At 43.8% G+C, this 19,827-nt stretch overlaps 1 protein-coding gene across 1 annotated transcript in view; it reads left to right on the top strand.

Annotated features, from left to right (window-relative positions):
* LOC134399665 (disintegrin and metalloproteinase domain-containing protein 20-like) overlaps positions 1–67 on the top strand; it is a 72,190-nt gene extending 72,123 nt beyond the window's left edge. The window contains exon 13 of the mRNA XM_063127747.1: positions 64–67. Coding sequence (XP_062983817.1) covers positions 64–67 — 4 coding nt within the window. The remainder of the gene's footprint in view (positions 1–63) is intronic.
* The last annotated feature ends 19,760 nt before the right edge of the window (positions 68–19,827 follow it).

Raw genomic sequence — 19,827 nt, 5'->3', positions numbered from 1 at the left:
TATTCCATCCATTTTTGTCTTCACTGCTGCCTCTTGCTAACTCCCAACTCCTGTGTATTCCAGGTGAGGAGAGAGTCTTACAAGTCTGCCTGTGGTGCGGAACGTTGTTTCAGTGGGGCTGTCTCCTTAGCTGTTATCTATGAATTGGGAGAAAGCTAAATTGATTGTTAAACAGAGAAGCTAATGGATATTGATTTTCAAGGCTTCTACAGATTGCATTGGGATCTTTGCTTTCCTTGGTCATTGGGTTTGCTTGGCCCAAATTTTTAAAAAAGGCATATCCTATTTAAACTGGCTATCTATCCCCAATTATGGGAGAGCATTTTTTTCTGGGTTGGTGCAATGTTCTAGTCTCTAAACTTCTAGATGGTAGATATTGCCCAGAGACTGAAAGAACTGGGCATGTTTAGCCTGGAGAAGAGACGATTGAGGGGAGACATGATGGCACTCTTCAAATACTTGAAAGGTTGTCACACAGAGGAGGGCCAGGATCTCTTCTCGATCCTCCCAGAGTGCAGGACACGGAATAACGGACTCAAGTTGCAGGAAGCCAGATTCCGGCTGGAAATCAGGAAAAACTTCCTGACTGTTAGAGCAGTACGACAACGGAACCCATGACCTAGGGAGGTGGTGGGCTCTCCCACGCTAGAGGCCTTCAAGAGGCAGCTGGACAACCCTGTCAGGGATGCTTTAGGGTGGATTCAGGGCCAGCACCAGACTATATTGCGCCCTAGGCAGGTGCGTTCTGAAGCCTCCGCCCTGCCCTGCCCGTCCCGTGCGCGCGCATGCGCCCACCCACTCACTCCCGCTCCTGGCTTTGAAGCCAAGATGTTAGGGGGCAGGGCGGAGGCTTCGAAGCGATGCGCCCGGAAGTGGCTTCCTGGCGCGCTGTACTGAAGCCTCCGCCCCGTGCCTGCTCCTGGCTTTGAAGCCAGGACACTGAGGTTGGGGGGCAGGGCGGAGGCTTCGAAGCAGCATGCCCGGAAGTGAAGCCGCCGCCCTGGCCGCCCCCCAACCCCAGCATCCTGGCTTTGAAACCAGGAGTGGCTTCTGGCCGGGTGCTGGCTTCGAAGCCAGGACGCTGGGGTTGGGGGGCAGCGGCTTTGGAACAGCACGCCCGGAAGCCGCTCTAGGAGAGCGGCTTCCGGGTGCGCCGTTTGGTGCCTTCGTTTGCTTGACGCTCTAGGCCGCTGCCTGAGTTGCCCTCTATAGCAGCACCGGCCCTGGGTGGATTCCTGCATGGAGCAGGGGGTTGCACTCGATGGCCTTAGAGGCCCCCTCCAACTCTACGATTCTATGATAATAAAACTGCAGTTAACAACAGCCCTTGCAGCAGTGGGCAAGTGGAGCCTGTTCTGCGTATATTCTTTAATTGCAGTTTTTTAAAAAATCAAGGGGCTAGAGAAATTTTGATCTACCCTATTATGCAATTCCTTCTTGGACGGTCCTTAGAGTTGTATTGATTATTTTATTGAGGCTTCTAACGTCTCAATTACAGAGTAAGTTGCTAAATTTTTAAATGTCGCTATCTGGGTTAGACCCTCATATGATTGTTCCATGACCCTGCTCCTAAATTTACATACTTTATTTTTCAATATGTATTTTATATTTTTATTCTGTATTCTGTGATCGTTAGATTGTACATAATAACTTCCTACTACTACTACTAACTTCCTTGTGGTTGGTTCAATAGGTTTTCTGGAGAGATCCCTAAAAAAACACCACCACTATCAGCAGATACAGTAAGTTTCTGGAATGTCCCAGTCCAGGAGGTTTCATTCCCACTTCTTCTCTTTTTGAAAGAAAAGTAAATAGAAACATTGGGATGTGGACTAGGAAGCCTGTGAGTTGTTGATGATCTGCTAACATTTGAAATGCTTCCCTTAGAATATTGTGGTTTCTGTCATGAAAAACATAGATTGGGGGAAGGTCAGATCTAACCAATTATTAATGATTTGGACGAGGAGGTGCAGGGAACACTTATGAAATTTGCAGATGACACCAAATTGGGTGGGATAGCTAATACCCTGGAAGACAGAAACAAACTTCAAAGTGATCTTGATAGGCTGGAGTGCTGGGCTGAAAACAAAAGAATGAAATTGAATAGGGATAAATACCAAGTTCTACATCTAGGAAACAGAAACAAAATGCACAGTTCAAAGATGGGGCATACTTGGCTCAGCAATACTACGAACGAGAAGGATCTTGGAATTGTTGTAGATCACAAGCTGAATATGAGCCAACAGTGTGATATGGCTGCAAGAAAGGCAAATGCTATTTTGGGCTGCATTAATAGAAGTATAGCTTCCAAATCGCATGAGGTACGGGTTCTTCTTCCCTGAATAAGACGTAACCTGAGATCCATAGAAGCTTCAGATATAGATGTTAGGGCAAGCGTCCATTGGTTAGGCAAGACAGGGCACTCCAATTCTCTATTTCATCCCAGTCTTAAACTATGGGTATCATATTTACTTACTGCTACTAAATCCTTATATATATGGGTCGTGGATCGACGTGTCCGTTCAGCTATTATAAGTGTTTCTAACCATACAATAACCTTTGGAACTGTGAGCTCCATTAGACAAGCCTTTTATTACACGCTCGTTCCTGGGCACTCACGGATTTCCGCTGGTCCCTCTCAGGACGTCGTCTGCCTCCCGCCCCTTCTAGCCTTCTTCGCGCCACAAAAACACACCCCAATAAGTCCGACTTACTTTTAAAGACGGAAGTTGCCGCTCTCTTCTCTGTGTGCAGGAGAAGCAACGCGATCAGAACAGCCCACTGCTGTGGCACGCTGAGAGAAACTGGAGGGAAAGGCAGGAGCCTTGCCTTCTGGACATGGGTGGGATGGGGAAAATTCCTGAAGAAGGCTCTGTGCAAATGTATCCATATGTCTCAATGCACAGATGACCATTCAACGAACCACATAACAGGTAAGCAACCTGTCTTTTCTAACCTTCATTTCCTATCTTTCAGAGACCACTGGAAAGCTAAATATTGGAAGGGGACATGTCAATGAAAAGCCAAAAGTCAAACCTTAACGAAACTTCTCCCGTATAGACCATCCTGCTACGGAGCAGAAGAACTGTTTTCAGTGTTTTGATACCTGAACAATCACAGAAATAGCTCCCAGGAGGGATGTGTACAGCCGCACACCTATTGCCTGTGTTAGCTTTGTATGTTCCTTTCCTGTGGTTTGAATCATTTCTTTGCTTTGCTTTGCCTCTCCGGTTTTCAAATAAATTCTTGTTAAGGATTTAGCCTTTTCTCGGTGTTCTCAATCAATACTTCAAGTCTTTAGGAAGCCTTTGGCTGACAGGTAACCATCTATAGCTGATCAATGAACTTCAAAGAAGAGTACACAAGTCCTTTTTTTAGCTGGGTTCAGTCTTTACTTTTGTACTAACAAGAATCATAAGGGGAAATATTTTGATTCATTTTTATTTAAAATATTCTTCTTATCCCATCACATCAAAATATAATATCTTGCATAAAAAATATTTCTTGTCTAAGGAGAACATTGGTAAACAGTATTAGATCTTAAAGCAGACTTAATAGTTGTATTAAACTAACAGAATTTCCTAAACATTTTTTATTATCAAGCCCTCTAGTCCTAATACTTTAAAATGAGAGTTTTCATCTAAGTACCAAGTGTCCTATTTAAATGTGCCTGATCAGCTGACAGGTACATAAGCCTGGTGAGCTTCTATATGGTAAGAAGATTACGTCCAGTTCTGGGCTCCACAATTCAAGAAGGATGCAGACAAGCTGGAGCGTGTTCAGAGGAGGGCAACCAGGATGATCAGGGGTCTGGAAGCAAAGCCCTATGAAGAGAGACTGAAAGAACTGGGCAGGTTTAGCCTGGAGAAGAGAAGATGGAGGGGAGACATGATAGCACTCTTCAAATACTTCAAAGGTTGTCACACAGAGGAGGGCCAGGATCTCTTCTCGGTCCTCCCAGAGTGCAGGACACAGAATAATGGGCTCAAGTTAAAGGAAGCCAGATTCCAGCTGGACATCAGGAAAAACTTCCTGACTGTTAGAGCAGTACGACAATGGAACCAGTTCCCTAGGGAGGTGAACTAGAGGCCTAGAGGCCTTCAAGAGGCAGCTGGGGAACCATCTGTCAGGGATGCTTTAGGGTGGATTCCTGCATTGAGCAGGGGGTTGGACTCGATGGCCTTGTAGGCCCCTTCCAACTCTGCTGTTGTGTGATTCTATGATTCTAAGAAGATACCTCATTCTAAAATCTCTTCTGTATAGAGATTTCCTCATCTATTATGTTACAAGATATAGTGATGGCCACCAATTTCGAGGACTTTAAAAGGGGGTTAGATAAATTTATGGAGGAAAAAGCTATCAATCACTTCTAGTCCTGATGGCTATATGTTTCCTCCAGTATCAGAGGCAGTAAGACTGTGTGCACCAGCTGCTGTGGAACATGGGTGAGAGGGTGTTGTTGCTGGACTACATGGAACCTTGGTCTGCTCCAACTTGGCTCTTCTTATACTTATCAGACGTTTCAACACACCAGTTCTAGGAGTTTTCATCCCCACCAAGAGCAGCTCTTTTATAAAATTAATGAGTCATAATCACCCATTCCAGACCAAGCCATCCCAGAATACTTCACATCACAACAGGGAACAATATCATGTTTCTGGTAAAATCAATCTCCCTCAGCTACTGTGAAAATTGCAGCTAAGCTCAGAGGAACCTGGGAATGTGGAGGGGGGGGCGATAGATGACATCACCGTTCCTGTGTATTAAAACCAGGGCTGGCCCAAGACCTTGCACTGCATGAAATGCAAGACGAGATAGCGCGCACACAAGCAATTTCGTCTACAGAAACCTACTGGATTGACAGATGGATCTTACTTTAATACTGGCGATGGGAAACTACACCCAAATGCAAGAAGTCTAGCTTAGGCGACTCAGGGCAGACGGCATGGCAGGCACAGTTTTGGCCTCCCACGTCTTCTAGATACCCTAAGAGCTTTATCATACCAGCGTTATACTGTGCAATCACTGCGAATGGCGCGCAAAGGACTCCGAAGTTTTCCAGCTTATAATCTGCTTTGATTGTGAAGTACTCCCAGGCATCCTGCTTTAATTGTGCTATAAAGGCGAAAGACTCGCCATATTTTGATACCAGTTTTCAAGCGTATCGTTTGTTGTTTTCCGAGTGGCCACTGGGGAGCAGGAGCAGGATTAAAGAAAAATTAAGCAAATGCTTACATCTGCATAAGCTTTAAAGATAAATACATCATAATCGGCACAGTTATAGATATTAAGGAGAGCTTTAAGCATAGCAAATTTGAATCGGATTGGGTCATCTGTTGGTTTTTTATGATTTTTGTTTACATTTCCCCCCTTAAACCCATTTCCTGGTATGCAAAGGATCTTGCCGCCCGGTAGCAACAACAACAACAATGGCGACATCTTAGCACTGAGGGGATAATTCGAGGGAAACAGGTATGTGGGATGAAGCTAAACATTGGACATGGAACTGACTAGAAATGGGTCAGATTCTCCAAGCATCCATTTGCAGCTCGTTTCTCCTCATTTCCCACATTTGTTTCTGCTCTGTTTTCATTTTGCTAGAATGGACAAAGTACGTATTTTGAACAGGAAAAATGCACGTTTTTTTAAAAGCGCACAAAAATGCTCGCTTTTCCTCCATAGAGGAAAGTGTGAAAATGCACACTTTTTATAATACACCCCACACACGCAAGCACCGACACCAGTTATGGGATTTCCAAGCATTTTAGGTAACCACGCTCTCCTGTTTGTGTTCAGGAGTGCAAGTGGCATTTTCTCATGATTGCTGAAAATAAACGAAATTCTCATACATCCCTAGAAACAACTGCAGGTGAGACAACCCTGGACCTAATCCTAAATGGCACTGCCCAGAACTAAGGCCTTAGCTAGACCTAAGGTTTATCCTGGGATTGTCCCAGGGTCATCCCTGCCTGCTCCTGGAATATCCTGTGCGTCATTTACATGAACAGGGATAACCCTGGGACGATCCCAGGATCATAGAATAGCAGAGTTGGAAGGGGCCTACAAGGCCATCGAGTCCAACCCCTTGCTCAATGCAGGAATCCACCCTAACAGATAAGACCCCCATGCAAGGGCAGGCAAAGCTAACACGCACAAGTGCACCCGGGTGCCTTAGTAAAAGACAACTTGGGTCCAGGGTCCAAGCCTCAGAAGCTGGGGTGTCATAAGTTGCCACATTTGTCCAGGCAGATTAGGCCTTTGCTTGTGTTCTTGAGAAGTACAGGGCAACCTCGGGCGACTTGCTGACTGCGTTTCTGATGACTCTTGGAAAGGGGAAGAGGGAGGGTTGAGCATGGAGTGCTTGGTGTGCACTTTTCCCCAGAAAGGGGGTCTTTGGTGAGGGTCTTTTGGCCCACCCTAATATAGGGTGACCATATGAAGAGAAGGACAGGGCTCCTGTATCTTTAAGAGTTGCATTGAAAAGGGAATTTCAGCAGGTGTCCTTTGTATATATGGAGAAGCTGGTGAAATTCCCTCTTTATCACAACAGTTAAAGCTGCAGGAGCTATGCTAGAGTGACCAGATTTAAAAGAGGGCAGGACACCTGCAGCTTTAACTGTTGTGATGAAGAGGAAATTTCACCAGTTGCTCCATATATACAAATGACACCTGCTTTTTAGTGCAACTGTTAAAGGTACAGGAGCCCTGGCCTCCTTTTCATATGGTCACCCTACCTAACAGCTCTAATAGGCAGCAGCTGAGTCTGGGTGTGGCTCAGCAACCTTTTTTAGGAAAAGCTCAGCAGTCAGCATTTGCTGGCTGCTGGCAACAATCTCTCCCCAACTTCTCCTGGTTTCTTCGCCCATCTTGAACCCATGTGCTATGAACCTGGACTACAGCTTGACCCTGCTACTGGATTGTGTATGTATTGGGCTGCCAAACTCTGTTTGACCACTTCTGCTTTGCCTGACTCTATGGCCCTGTGCAGAAGATACCTTAAACCACAGGCTTAAGCACTGTGGTTAAAGCCATGGTTTAACGTGTCTTCTGAACAGGGCCATTATCTTGGCTGGCTTGCCTGTGTCTTGACCCTGGGCCTGTTATCTGGATCCCTTCTGCATTTGCCAGAACTTCTGAAACTTGTGTTCTGGGACATTGGCCTGGGTTATAACTTGTCCCTTCCGTCAGCCCTATAACTAAGACTGCTAAAATCAAATGTTAAAGTGTAAGATACTGTGTGTCTCTGGCCTGGTTCAGACAACACGCTTAACCATGCTGCTTAACCACAAAATGGTTAAGGGAATGCATGCATTTTGTGGTTAAGCAGCATGGTTTAGCATGTGGTCTGAGCCAGGCCAGTGAAGGGGAAGGAAAACGTGTCTGTGTGTGTGTGTGTGGCCTGATTAGAAGAGGCAAGACACCCACTAATGGCACTTTGCTTTGGCAAGCAAGAAGCCTAGTGCTTTCAGCAGGAGCCTTTCCTCTGGGAACAGAATCTCAGTGACTTCAGCAGCGGTGTTGCACCTTGCCCTGGGGAGTGGGGGGCGGGTAAGGCACACTGTCTTGTTTTAATTGAATTTTACTGTTTTAAAAATTCATATTGGTTTTAACATGTCAATGTTTTAATTTGTTTTAGGATTGTATATTTATTCTGTTTTATATGTATGGTTTTATCTGTATGCCACCCTGAGATCCTTGTGGTATAGGGTGGGATGTAAATGTTTTAATAAATAAATAAAATGCCTCTGGGAAGAAGGGGAGTCTGGACTCTCCCAAATGTGAGGGTACTTACACAGTTCAGAGAAGTGCAGTGCCATGGGTCCTAAGCCCTGGAAAAGATGCTACTTGATATGGGAGAAAGACTGGGCTGCCTTTCCATCCCGTCTAACCAAAGGGAATAATTGCTGTAGTTGCCAGAAACTTGCTTTTAACAAAAGATGGCTTTACATGCTAATGGATGCCTTAAAAGACAGGTGTGCAGACTGACCAGATGTGTCACTAACGATCACTCTGGCTATCCAGTATTTCATATTCTGCTCAGGTTTAAAATAAAACAACACACTTTTGCCTTTGGAGAATACATTTTTAAGAGGTCGGTTAGGGACTGAATTGCTTGGTCCAGCCTTTGCTGATTCCTCTCATCTCTGTTCCCTGGGCTTTTCTCCCAAGGGGGGATAGCGAGGCCTTGGCTTTTGGGCTGCCTCAAAATGGAGCCGCTACTTCGCACTCGCAAAAGAGCTGCTTTGGAACAAGAGAGCTCCTTAAGCCCTGAAATAAGAGTAGGGTGACCATAGGAAAAGGAGGACAGGGCTCCTGTAGCTTTAGCAGTTGTATTGAAAAGGAAATTTTAACACGTGTCATTTGTATATATGGAGAACCTGGTGTAATTCCCCTCTTCATCACCACAGTGAAAGCTGCAGGAGCCCGGCCCTCTTTTAAATCTGGTCACTCTAGTATAGCTCCTGCAGCTTTCACTGTGGTGATGAAGAGGGAATTTCACCAGGTTCTCCATATATACAAATGACACCCGCTGAAATTCCATTTTCTATCGTTTCTTCCTGTATAATATTGCCAGGATTCGACCATTTTTGTCTGTCTCTTCTGCCAAGACTCTCGTTCACGCACTGGTTATCTCTCGGTTGGACTACTGCAACCTTCTTCTCTCTGGCCTTCCTTCGTCTCACATCAGTGCGCTGGTCTCGGTCCACCACTCTGCCGCTAAGATCATCTTCTTGGCCCGCCGCTCTGACCATGTCACTCCACTTCTGAAATCTCTTCATTGGCTCCCAATTCACTCCAGAATCCAATATAAACTTCTCCTGTTGACCTTCAAAGCTTTTCACGGCCTAGCTCCTGCCTATCTCTCCTCTCTCATCTCACACTATTGCCCCGCTCGTGCTCTCCGCTCCTCTGATGCCATGCTTCTCGCCTGCCCAAGGACCTCCACTTCCCTTACTCAGCTTCGTCCTTTTTCTTCTGCTGCCCCTTACGCCTGGAACGCTCTCCCAGAACACTTGAGAACTACCAACTCAATCACAGCTTTTAAAACTCAGCTAAAAACTTTTCTTTTCCCTATAGCTTTTAAATATTGAGTTTGTTCTGACTCTATACTGTTAGCTTCGCCCTACCCGGTGCCTGGTTACACTTCCCTGTGCCTGTTTGCATTCTCTTTCCCTCCTTATTGTTTACTACAACTTTATTAGATTGTAAGCCTATGCGGCAGGGTCTTGCTATTTACTGTGTATAATCTGTACAGCACCATGTACATTGATGGTGCTATATAAATAAATAAATAAATAATAATAATAATAGAATAAGAAACCCCAGCGCTGAGGAGAGAAAAAATCCCCTCAGAAGGAACAACTCCCAGCAGGGCAGTTTGTAAATAGCTCAGAATGCAATTAATAACAGCTGGCTGCAGTCTCACAAATGCTGGGAGCCAGAGGAAGACGAGGTGGACCTGCGGGAGGGTGAAGGTTGAGGGAATATGGCCTGAGCTAAAAAAAGAAAGAAAGAAGCATTTATTGAGAGGCTTGTAGGGTGGATTTGATTTAAATCATGATTTAAATCACTGCTCAGAAAGACTTTGAGGTGACCCCCCCCCAAAAAAGTGCACTCTTCCTTGCGAAATTTTACACAACTCAGAGTTACCAAAGACTCATTCTTGCTGGTATAAGCTTAATATTTGCAACCAGATGAAGGTTTCAGTTTTAGAATAGCAACTTTTCAGATTAGTTTTAGTTCTATCAAAAAAAAATACTGATTTGGTTATACTATTAGAAACACATCATAGATAATTATGAAATTATTGTGAGGTGAACTATCTCCAGTTTAATAAGTTAATCATTCATATTTGGACAGTGGTGTACTTTATTGGAAGGAGAAAAATAATCTTACAGAAACCACTGGAAGAGCATGACATTGTGAATGGATTAATGGAATTTATTTACCAAAAAAATTAAACAGCCTCTTGCTACATAGTTAAAAACTAATCCTTATTTCATGATGAATAACTTTTGGGAATAACCTTTGGGCTTTAATGTATCTTAAATAGTAAACTATCTTTAGAAAGATTTTTCCTCAAAAAGCATTTTATCAAAAAAAAATCCAATTTAAAAAAACCAATTTTTAAATTATTTTTTTAAAAAATCATTGATTTTTGTCCTGTTTGAAAACCCCAAAGTAAATGTTAGGGTCCCCTCAGGTCTGGAGGCCTTGGTGTCTCCCTCCCACTCCACTCTTCAGTCCTTAATCTCTCTCAGGGACCCCCAAAACTTCCATGTCCCCTTTTAAGACAAATCACCCATTCAAAATCACACACTCCAGAGTAAAGGTGTTGTTGTTGTTGTTGTTTTTAAACTTTTGGTGGTTTTAAATTTTGTATATCTGTTTTTAATGTTCATTGTGCTTAACTTTTGTAAGCCACCCAGAGAACTTTGGCTATGGGGCAGTATAGAAATGAAATGAAATAATAAAGTTAACAGAAAAGAAGCACAAGTCCTGGGTTCCCTCAGTCTAAAGCCTTCAGCTACAGAAGGGGCCCAATTCTCCCCTCTTCCCAAACACAGAAGTAAAGGGGTTTAAGGACCAGGGGCATTGCTTCAGTAGTAAAAGCACCTAGTTTGTGTGAGAAAATCAGCTTTGGAAGAACCAGTTCCATATATATGCCACTTTGTAGCATTACAGACCACACAAAGACTCAAGGCTGAAAATTTCTACTCAGGAGCAAAGGCCTGCTCATGAGGAGAAAGAACCAGTCCTTTTAAAGTTTATTTTCCCCTTCTTTTTTTAATAGCTGCTTTCAGTGCTGCAAAGCATGGAACGGGAAGAGACTGGAGGGGTCTACTCAAGAGAAGGAAGGACCAGCTGTGAATCTGAACGAGCCAGGCTCCGTTCAGCTGCAGCAACAGAGCCAGAGCGCGCATAATCTCTCCGTCTTCCCCAGGACCTCAGTTAGGTGGAGAGTTTGCGCAGAGGAGAGACTCAAACGAAGAACCAGCCCTGCCGTGGCCTGCCTTCCCAGGAGCAGCGCAAAGGCCCAGCTGGCCCTGTGGGGCTGACTGGGCCACAGGAAACACCCAGCCCTGGGCCTCACCTGCATTTTACCTGCCTTCTCGCTCAGCGTGCCTGCTGACCTGGACTGTTTCAATCTGCAACTTTGCAAGTAAAGGTTTTCTGTTAGGGACTGTGTGGTGGCTGGATTGGGCCAGAGCCTCACCTGGGAGTGGCACATTTTTTTAAAAAAACACACACCTATCCCTGTGTTGTGAGCAGAGCTGCCTCGTGGGGGCACAGCCGGGCATAGCCACCTCGTGGGGGCACAGCCAGGCATAGCCGCCTCGTGGGGGCACAGCCGGGCATAGCCGCCTCGTGGGGGCACAGCCGGGCATAGCCGCCTCGTGGGGGGGCACAGCCGGGCATAGCCGCCTCGTGGGGGGGCACAGCCGGGCATAGCCGCCTCGTGGGGGGGCACAGCCGGGCATAGCCGCCTCGTGGAGGGGCACAGCCGGGCATAGCCGCCTCGTGGGGGGGCACAGCCGCCTTGTGGGGGGCATAGCCGGGCATAGCCGCCTTGTGGGGGGGCATAGCCGGGCATAGCCGCATTGTGGGGGACATAGCCGGGCATAGCCGCCTTGTGGGGGACATAGCCGGGCATAGCCACCTTATGGGGGGGCATAGCCGGGCATAGCTGGGCACAGCCGCCACGAAGGGGCACAGCTGGACACAGCCGCCATGAGGGGACACAGCCGCCATGAGGGGGCATAGCCGGGCACAGCCACCACATGGGGGCATAGCGCCTTCTCGCTTGGCCTGCCTGCTTACCAGGACTGTTTCAACTTGCAGCTGGCTGCTAAGGGTTTGCTGTTGGGGACTCCCTCTTCTTCAGCTGCATTTTACCTGCTAGCAAGAGTGCCTTCTCGCTTGGCCTGCCTGCTGATCTGCAGCTTTGCTGGTAAGGGTTTGCCTCTGGGGACTGTGTGGTGGGGGGATTGGGCCGGAGCCTCACCTGGAAGAGGCTCATTCAAAAAACAACAACTAGCCTTGCCTTGGGGCAAGCTGCCACTTGGGGGCAAGCCTCAACACACAGGCGACATTTACGATCATCAGAGGAGGCCCCTGCTTGTCCTTCCAAGATGAACAAACTGTCATCACAAAGATCCTTAACGGCGGGGCCTTCTCTGTAGCAGCACCCACCCTCTGGAAAACTCTCCCTTGTGCTGTTTGGGAGGTGGAAAATGTAACATCCTTCAAACGCCTCCTGAAGACATACCTGTTTTAGACAAGCTTTCCCTGGACTATGATTTACTTTGGTTTTATATGACATTTTTAAATTGTTATTCTTGATTTTTGTGTATTATGATTTTAATTGTGAGCTGCCCAGAGAGCCTTGGGGTTTGGGTAGTATAAATATATAATAAATGAATAAAATAGGGGTCTGCTCTCTTGGCTAGTCTGCTGTAGTTATGGCCAGGGTGGTCAAAGAGTTATTTGAGCCACTGGCTTTGCTTCCCTTCTCCTCCTGGCTGTACTGAACAGCAAATGAGCCAACAAGCCCTGTTGAAATGCAGCTTCTGTTTGAGGGACATCTGAAAACTAAAGGTGTCTCTTTGGATATTGCAATTAGTAAGTTTAGTTTGTATTTGTCTTAAGTGTTTTATTTGTTCTTGTGTGTAATTGTACGTTTTCACTTCTCTTCTCAGCTTGTCTGTCTGCTTGATCTACGTGCATCAAAGAAAGTTAAGTGCCTCGGATTTCATTTTATAATGTTTCTTGTGTTTTGCATTGTTGTGGGTTGCATTTTATTTTTTCTGATGCATTTGGGGTTGGAATTGTTGTGGGTTGCATTTTATTTTCTGATGCATTTGGGGTTGGTTATTATTGTGAGAGTTGGGTTGTGTAACTTTTTTAGCGTTTATCACACAATCCTATGTGTGTTTAATCAGAAGTAAACCCCAATGACCCTGTTCAGGAGGTGCCTTAAACTACGGTGGTTCAGGCTTTTTTGTTAACGGAAAAGGTTGAACCACTGTGGTTTAAGGAGCCTTCTGAACAGGGCCAATGTCTGTGAAATGAAGGGCACCAGGTTGGGGAAGGGTGGTTTAGAGGAAGACTGATTGGTAGTAATAGGGTTAAACTTAAACCCCTTACCAAGATTTCTTCCTGGCTTCCTAAACGTGCTTTCACATTTTATATTGTATTTTATTTGATGATGTGTTCTGTGGTTTGAATGGTTGTGTATTTCATTTTATTTAATGATGCATTTTGTGATTTGAATTGTTGTGAATTGCCCACAGAGCTCAACTGTAAGAGTTGGTTAGTGCCATTTTTAGGATTTATCACACAATCCTACATGTGTTTAATTGGAAGTAAATCCCAATGTGTTTAACACGGGAGGGCACCAGGTTGGGGAAGGGTGGTTTAGAGGAGCAATGGTTGGCAGTGATGGGGTTAAACACCCCTTACCAAGATTCTTTCCTAACTTCCTAATTACAATATAAAATGTAAAAGCACATTTTATTTCTTAAAGCACTTTGTGGTTTGTATTGTTGCATTTTTTGTTATGGCTTTTGTGGTTTTAACTGTGTATTGTGTGTTATTTGACCATGCATTTTGGAGGTTCAATTGTTGTGTGGTTTTGATTGTTGTGAATTCCTCAAAGGGCTTCCTTGGCAGTGACAGGGCTGGACACCGCTTACCAAGATTGGTTCCTAATTGCAATATAAAATGTAAACTCAAAATTCCTTCCTTGCTTCCTAATTGCAATATAATATGTAAAAGCGCATTTTATTACATATTTTGTGGTTTTAATTGTTGTGTATTGCGTTTTTTTATGCATTTTGGTGGTTAAATTGTTGTGTACTGTGTTTGATTTTACTATGCAATTTGGGGGTTTAATTTTTGTGTATTGTGTTTGATTTTACTATGCAATTTGGGGGTTTAATTGTGTATTGTGTTTGATTTTACTATGCAAATTGGGGTGGGTGGGTTAATTTTTGTGTGTTGCATTTTATTGTATCTTATTTCATTTCCTAAATTTCTATACTGTCCCATAGCTGGGGCTCTCTGGGCGGTTCACAGGCTCTATTCAATAATAATAATTATAATAAATTTATTAACCGCCTCTCCCTCTGGATCGAGGCAGGAAACAACATACAACAATACAGATAGTGGTATAATTGTAAACAGTGAGGTCAAAATAAAATTAACTGCAAAAAGCTGCAACTGCATTTTTATCAGTGATCAGTAAACAACGTAAATGATAACACCATGGCCCTGACACCAGGATACAATCAGACAGCTGGTGTTAATTGGCTTAATTGCCAGAGGTGTTGATGTATTTGACATAATTATGCATGGGGTTAATTGTTGTGAATTGCCCAAAGAGCCTGGTTGTAAGAGTTTGTGCCCACAGGTTTTCTGCAAGGTAAGTGTGCATAGGAATGATGCATCTCATCAGGATCATTAACATCAGTTGAAGACTTTGAGGACTTCTGACAAGGTGAGTGCAAGATTTGTACATGTGTGAGAGCAGAATTATAAAAACCCAGCTTAGCTTAGTCCTATGTACATCTTTTCTCAGAGACACTGTTAGTCCTGTTGCTTCTTTACTAGTAATTGCTTAAATATCTAGTCATGTTTTATTGGGCTGTGTGGGGTGGCACAGTTTTTGGGATTGATTCAGGCAGCAAAATACCTTGGGCCAGACCTGGACTTAGGACTGTGTTACACACAGGTAGCGTCCCCTTTATGGGGATGTCCCAGATTAGCAATGGTCGCTTGCAAGCATGTCTGGCCCTCCTCCATGGAGAACGTTATGCGCTAAGTGCAGGGACTTAGCAGACTGCTTGCCTCCTCTTCATAGGTTGGCTGACTAAGTGCTGTGTTACACACAGGTAGCGTCCCCTTTATGGGGGTGTCCCAGGTTAGCAATGGTCTTCATGGATTTTGGAGGTTTTAATTGTTGTGTATTGCATTTACTGTACACATTTAACATTAGTCATTAGGCAGATTTAAAATATAATAAATTAGAGGATATTAAATCAAAAGAAATGTGTTTATTATGAATTTTAATTTTTTTTCTCCTGAGAAATTAATGTAACCATAACCTAATAAAGGCATCTGAAACCTGAGTTGGTGTATTTATTTTGTTTGTGTGCATTCATTTTGCTTATGTGTATGTAATAAAAGCATTCTGTTGCAAAAGTGTCGTTTTTCTTTTGTTGTCTTAATACTCTAAAAAGTTTATTAAGTTTCTCTGAAAGTGTCATTTCTCATGCTATAATGTATCTTATGTTGAAATGTTTTGCATCCTTCCAAAATTTGTTTATGTGCATTATGTGGGGTGCCGCAGGGCTCAGTCCTGGGCCCAGTGCTCTTCAACATTTTTATTAATGATTTGGACGAGGAGGTGCAGGGAACGCTGATCAAATTTGCAGATGACACCAAATTGGGTGGGATAGCTAATACCCTGGAAGACAGAAACAAACTTCAAAGTGATCTTGATAGGCTGGAGTGCTGGGCTGAAAACAACAGAATGAAATTGAATAGGGATAAATGCCAAGTTCTACATTTAGGGAATAGAAACCAAATGCACAGTTACAAGATGGGGGACACTTGGCTCAGCAATACTACAAATGAGAAAGATCTTGGAATTGTTGTAGATCACAAGCTGAATATGAGCCAACAGTGCGATATGGCTGCAAGAAAGGCAAATGCTATTTTGGGCTGCATTAATAGAAGTATAGCTTCCAAATCACGTGAGGTACTGGTTCCTCTCTATTCGGCCCTGGTTAGGCCTCATCTAGAGTATTGCGTCCAGTTCTGGGCTCCACAATTCAAGAAGGACGCAGACAAGCTGGAGCGTGTTCAGAAGAGGGCAACGAGGATGATCAGAGGTCTAGAAACAAAGCCCTATGAAGAGAGACTGAAAGAACTGGGCATGTTTAGCCTGGAGAAGAGAAGATGGAGGGGAGACATGATAGCACTCTTCAAATACTTAAAAGGTTGTCACACAGAGGAGGGCCAGGATCTCTTCTCGATTCTCCCAGAGTGCAGGACACGGAATAACGGGCTCAAGTTAAAGGAAGCCAGATTCCGGCTGGACATCAGGAAAAACTTCCTGACTGTTAGAGCAGTGCGACAGTGGAATCAGCTACCTAGGGAGGTTGTGGGCTCTCCCACACTAGAGGCATTCAAGAGGCAGCTGGACAACCATCTGTCAGGGATGCTTTAGGGTGGATTCCTGCATTGAGCAGGGGGTTGGACTCGATGGCCTTGTAGGCCCCTTCCAACTCTGCTATTCTATGATTCTATGATTCTATGATTCTATGATTTGGCTCTCTGCATTTTATTTTACAAAGTATTTTGTGGTTTTAATTGTTGTGTACTGCCCAAAGAGATTAGTTGTAAGAGTTGATTTGTGTCATTTTTTTAGGGTTTATCGTGAAGTCCTATTTGGACTCCAGATTGGTGAAGGTTGGTTTAGAGGCTGAATGGTTGTCAGTGATAGGGTTACACACCCCTTACCAGGACTTCTTCCTTGCTTCCTAACTGCGCTTTTACATTTTATATTGCAAAACATTTTGGGTTTAATTCTGGTGTATTGCATTTTATTTTGCAATGTATTTTGAGGGTTTTCATTGTTGTGAATTGCCCAAAGAACATTGTTGTAAGAGTTAGTTTGTAATTTTTTTAGGGTTTATTGCAAAGTCAACAGAAGTAAATCTTAATGTGTTTAACTGTGAAATGGGGGGGGGGGCACCAGCTTGGGGAAAGGTGGTTTAGAGGAAGAACTGTTGGCAGTGATTGGGTTAAATATACCTTACCAATATTACTTCCTTGTTTCCTCATTGCATGTTTTCATTTTGCAGTTTAAATTGTTGTGTATTCAATTTTATTATTTTATTATAAACTTAAATATCACCATAATACAGAAACCTTAAAAGCAAGGAATAAGTAATAAATTGCTATATATATTTAAAAGAAAGAGTCCGACACTATAAATACACACTAGGAATTTAACTTTAGTTATTAGGCAGGTTTAAAATAAGATGAATTCCTGGGAGGAAAGGTATCAAATAGAAAGGAAAGACTGTTTTTTATTATGTACTTTTATTTTTCTCTCCTGAGAAACTATTGAAACCATAACCTAATAAAGGCATCTGAAACCTGTGTTGGTACTTTTATTTTGTTTGTGTGTATGTAATAAAACACCGGCATTCTGTTGCAAAAGCGTCTCCTTCTTTTCCTTTCTTAATAGTCTAAAATGTTGAGTATGTTTCTCTGTAAGTGCTATTTCCCATACTGTATTGTACCGTCGTCTTAGGTTTAAACCCTTTTGCATCCTTCCAACAGTTGGCAAATGCTATTTCTCATACTGTTTTGTACCGTCGTCCTAAACCTTTTGCGCCCTTCCAACATTTGGCTATCTGCATTTTATTTCAAAATGCATTTTGTGCTTTTAATTGTTGTCAGTAGACCAAAGAGCTTGATTGTAAAGAGTTTGTGCCCACTTTGTGATAAATCCTAACAGTGTTCGGTTCCCAATCAGGCTTTCTGCAAGTTAAGTATGCAATGGAATGACACATCCCATTACTTCTGTCAAGGTAAGTGTATAATTTGTACATGTGTGAGAGCAGAATTATTAAAAAAAACTCAGTCCTATGTATATCTTTTCTCAGAGACATTGTTAGTTCTCTTGCTGCTTTACTGGTAATTGTTTCATTACCTAGACATGTTTTATTGGGTTGTGTGGGGTGGCACAGTTTTTGGGATTGCTTCAGGCAGCAAAATACCTTGGGCCAGACCTGGATTTAGAACTGGGTTACACACAGCCTGCTTCCCCTACATGGGATATCTCAGGTTAGCAATCCTGACTTGCAAGCATGGCTGACCTTCCTCCATGGAGGAAGTTATGCTTGAAGTTCTGAGACATAGAGGTCTCAGAACTTGGTTGTAAGAGTTTGTCTGTGCCAACTTTGTGATACAGTTCAGTTCCCAATCAGGCTTTCTGCAAGGTAATTGTGCATAGGAATGACGCATCCCAACAGTATCATTAACATCAGTTGAAGACTTTGAGGACCATTCCTGCTCCCATGTCTTCTGACAAGGTAAGTGTATAATGTGGACATGTGTGAGAGCAGAATTACAAAAACTCAACTTTGTTTTGTTGCTTCTTTACTCATAATAGTTATATTGCCTAGTCATGTTTAATTGGGTTGCTTCAGGCAGCAAAACACCTTGGGCCAGACCTGGACTTAGAACTGTGTTGCACACAGCCTGCATCCCCTACACGGGGATATCCCAGGTCAGTGAAGGTGCCTAGGAAGCAGAGCAAGACCCTCCTTTGTGCGTTTTGAGGGTTTTAGTTGTGTATTGCGTTTTATTTCATGGCTCACTGTGAGGAATACTAAGAGTGGTGGTATTGCGTGAAACTACATGTGAGCACAGTTGTGATCTTGATCACGCTTGATGCCTGTACTGAGGATGTGCTCAGGGATGCCCTATTCCTAAATTCTTAGTGTATGTCCAGGATTCCTATTGTAAATCCCACGAGCCCTTAAAGGACTGGATTTCCTGATAACACACATCCCTAGCCAAGAAGCGTACCTCTAATGAGAGGACGTACAGCTGGGTCCAGGTGTTCAGAAATTCCTCTTTGAGGGAAGGGTGGGTCACTCTTGGGTTGATCTGTGCCAGGCGAAGGACAGAGGACCTGCAACCCTGTGGACTCCCTTGGAACTCTCATGCCATCCTTCTGGGGAGGCTGTCTTGAGTTGGGATGTGAAGTCATTATTGTGATGGTCCCGGTCCTGCCAAGAATTTTGAAGGTGGTGGTAGGGGAAGTTCAACCCGCAGCTTTTAAAGCTCAGCTAAAAACTTTTCTTTTTCCTAAAGCTTTTAAAACTTGATTTTGTTCTGACTCTATACTGTTGGTTTTACCCTACCCAGTGCCTGTTTACCCTACCCTGTGCCTGTTTGCATTCTCTTCCCCTCCTTAATTGTTTTATTATAATTTTATTAGAATGTAAGCCTATGCGGCAGGGCCTTGCTATTTACTGTTTTATTCTGTACAGCACCATGTACATTGATGGTGCTATATAAATTAATAATAATAATAATAATAATAATAATAATAATAATAATGGTGGATCTGTCCTATGGCAGTCTTACTACGGAGTGTCTCAGGGCTTGATTTGACTCCCAAGCTTTTCAACATCTACACAAAACTGCCAGGAGACGTTTACCAGGGGTGCAGGCTGAGGCATCACCCATGACACCCAGCTTCACCTCTCCTTCTCAGCTAACAGAGGTGGGGCAGTTGGAGCCCTGAACCAGTGCACGGGCAGGAGAATGGACTGGATGAGGGCCAATAAACTGAGATTCAATCCAGCCAAGACAGACATACTGTTTGCGGGTGGTTCATCATTCCAGTTTAGTGACATTCACCCTGTTCTGGCTGGGGGTTACAGACTTCCCATTCGGTGACATCTGTAATTTGGGGATGGTCATGGATCCGTCGTTGCCAGTAGAGGCACAGGCTCCCTCCGTGGCTCAGAGTAGCTTTCCATCAGCTTAGGCCAGGGAGGAACAGCTGCAGTTGTTTTGGCCTAAAACTCCCATGATCCCCTGCCATCAGTGACGCTGGCTGGAACTGATGGGGGTTGTAGTCCAAAACAACTGAGGTCACCGTTTTTTTAATTTCCATTTGTATTTTAGTTGTGTTTTATTTTACTTTAGTTCATTTTTTTTCTTTACTGCACCCAATCCCAAAGTTCTTCAAGCATTTAAAATAATAAAAAAATAAAACAGAATAAAACTATCCGA

The sequence above is a fragment of the Elgaria multicarinata genome, chromosome 5, assembly GCF_023053635.1.
Source record: "Elgaria multicarinata webbii isolate HBS135686 ecotype San Diego chromosome 5, rElgMul1.1.pri, whole genome shotgun sequence".
Classification (NCBI taxonomy): Eukaryota; Metazoa; Chordata; class Lepidosauria; order Squamata; family Anguidae; genus Elgaria; species Elgaria multicarinata.
Note: the sequence above shows the minus strand (reverse complement) of the source record. Positions and strands in the feature narration are given on the sequence as shown.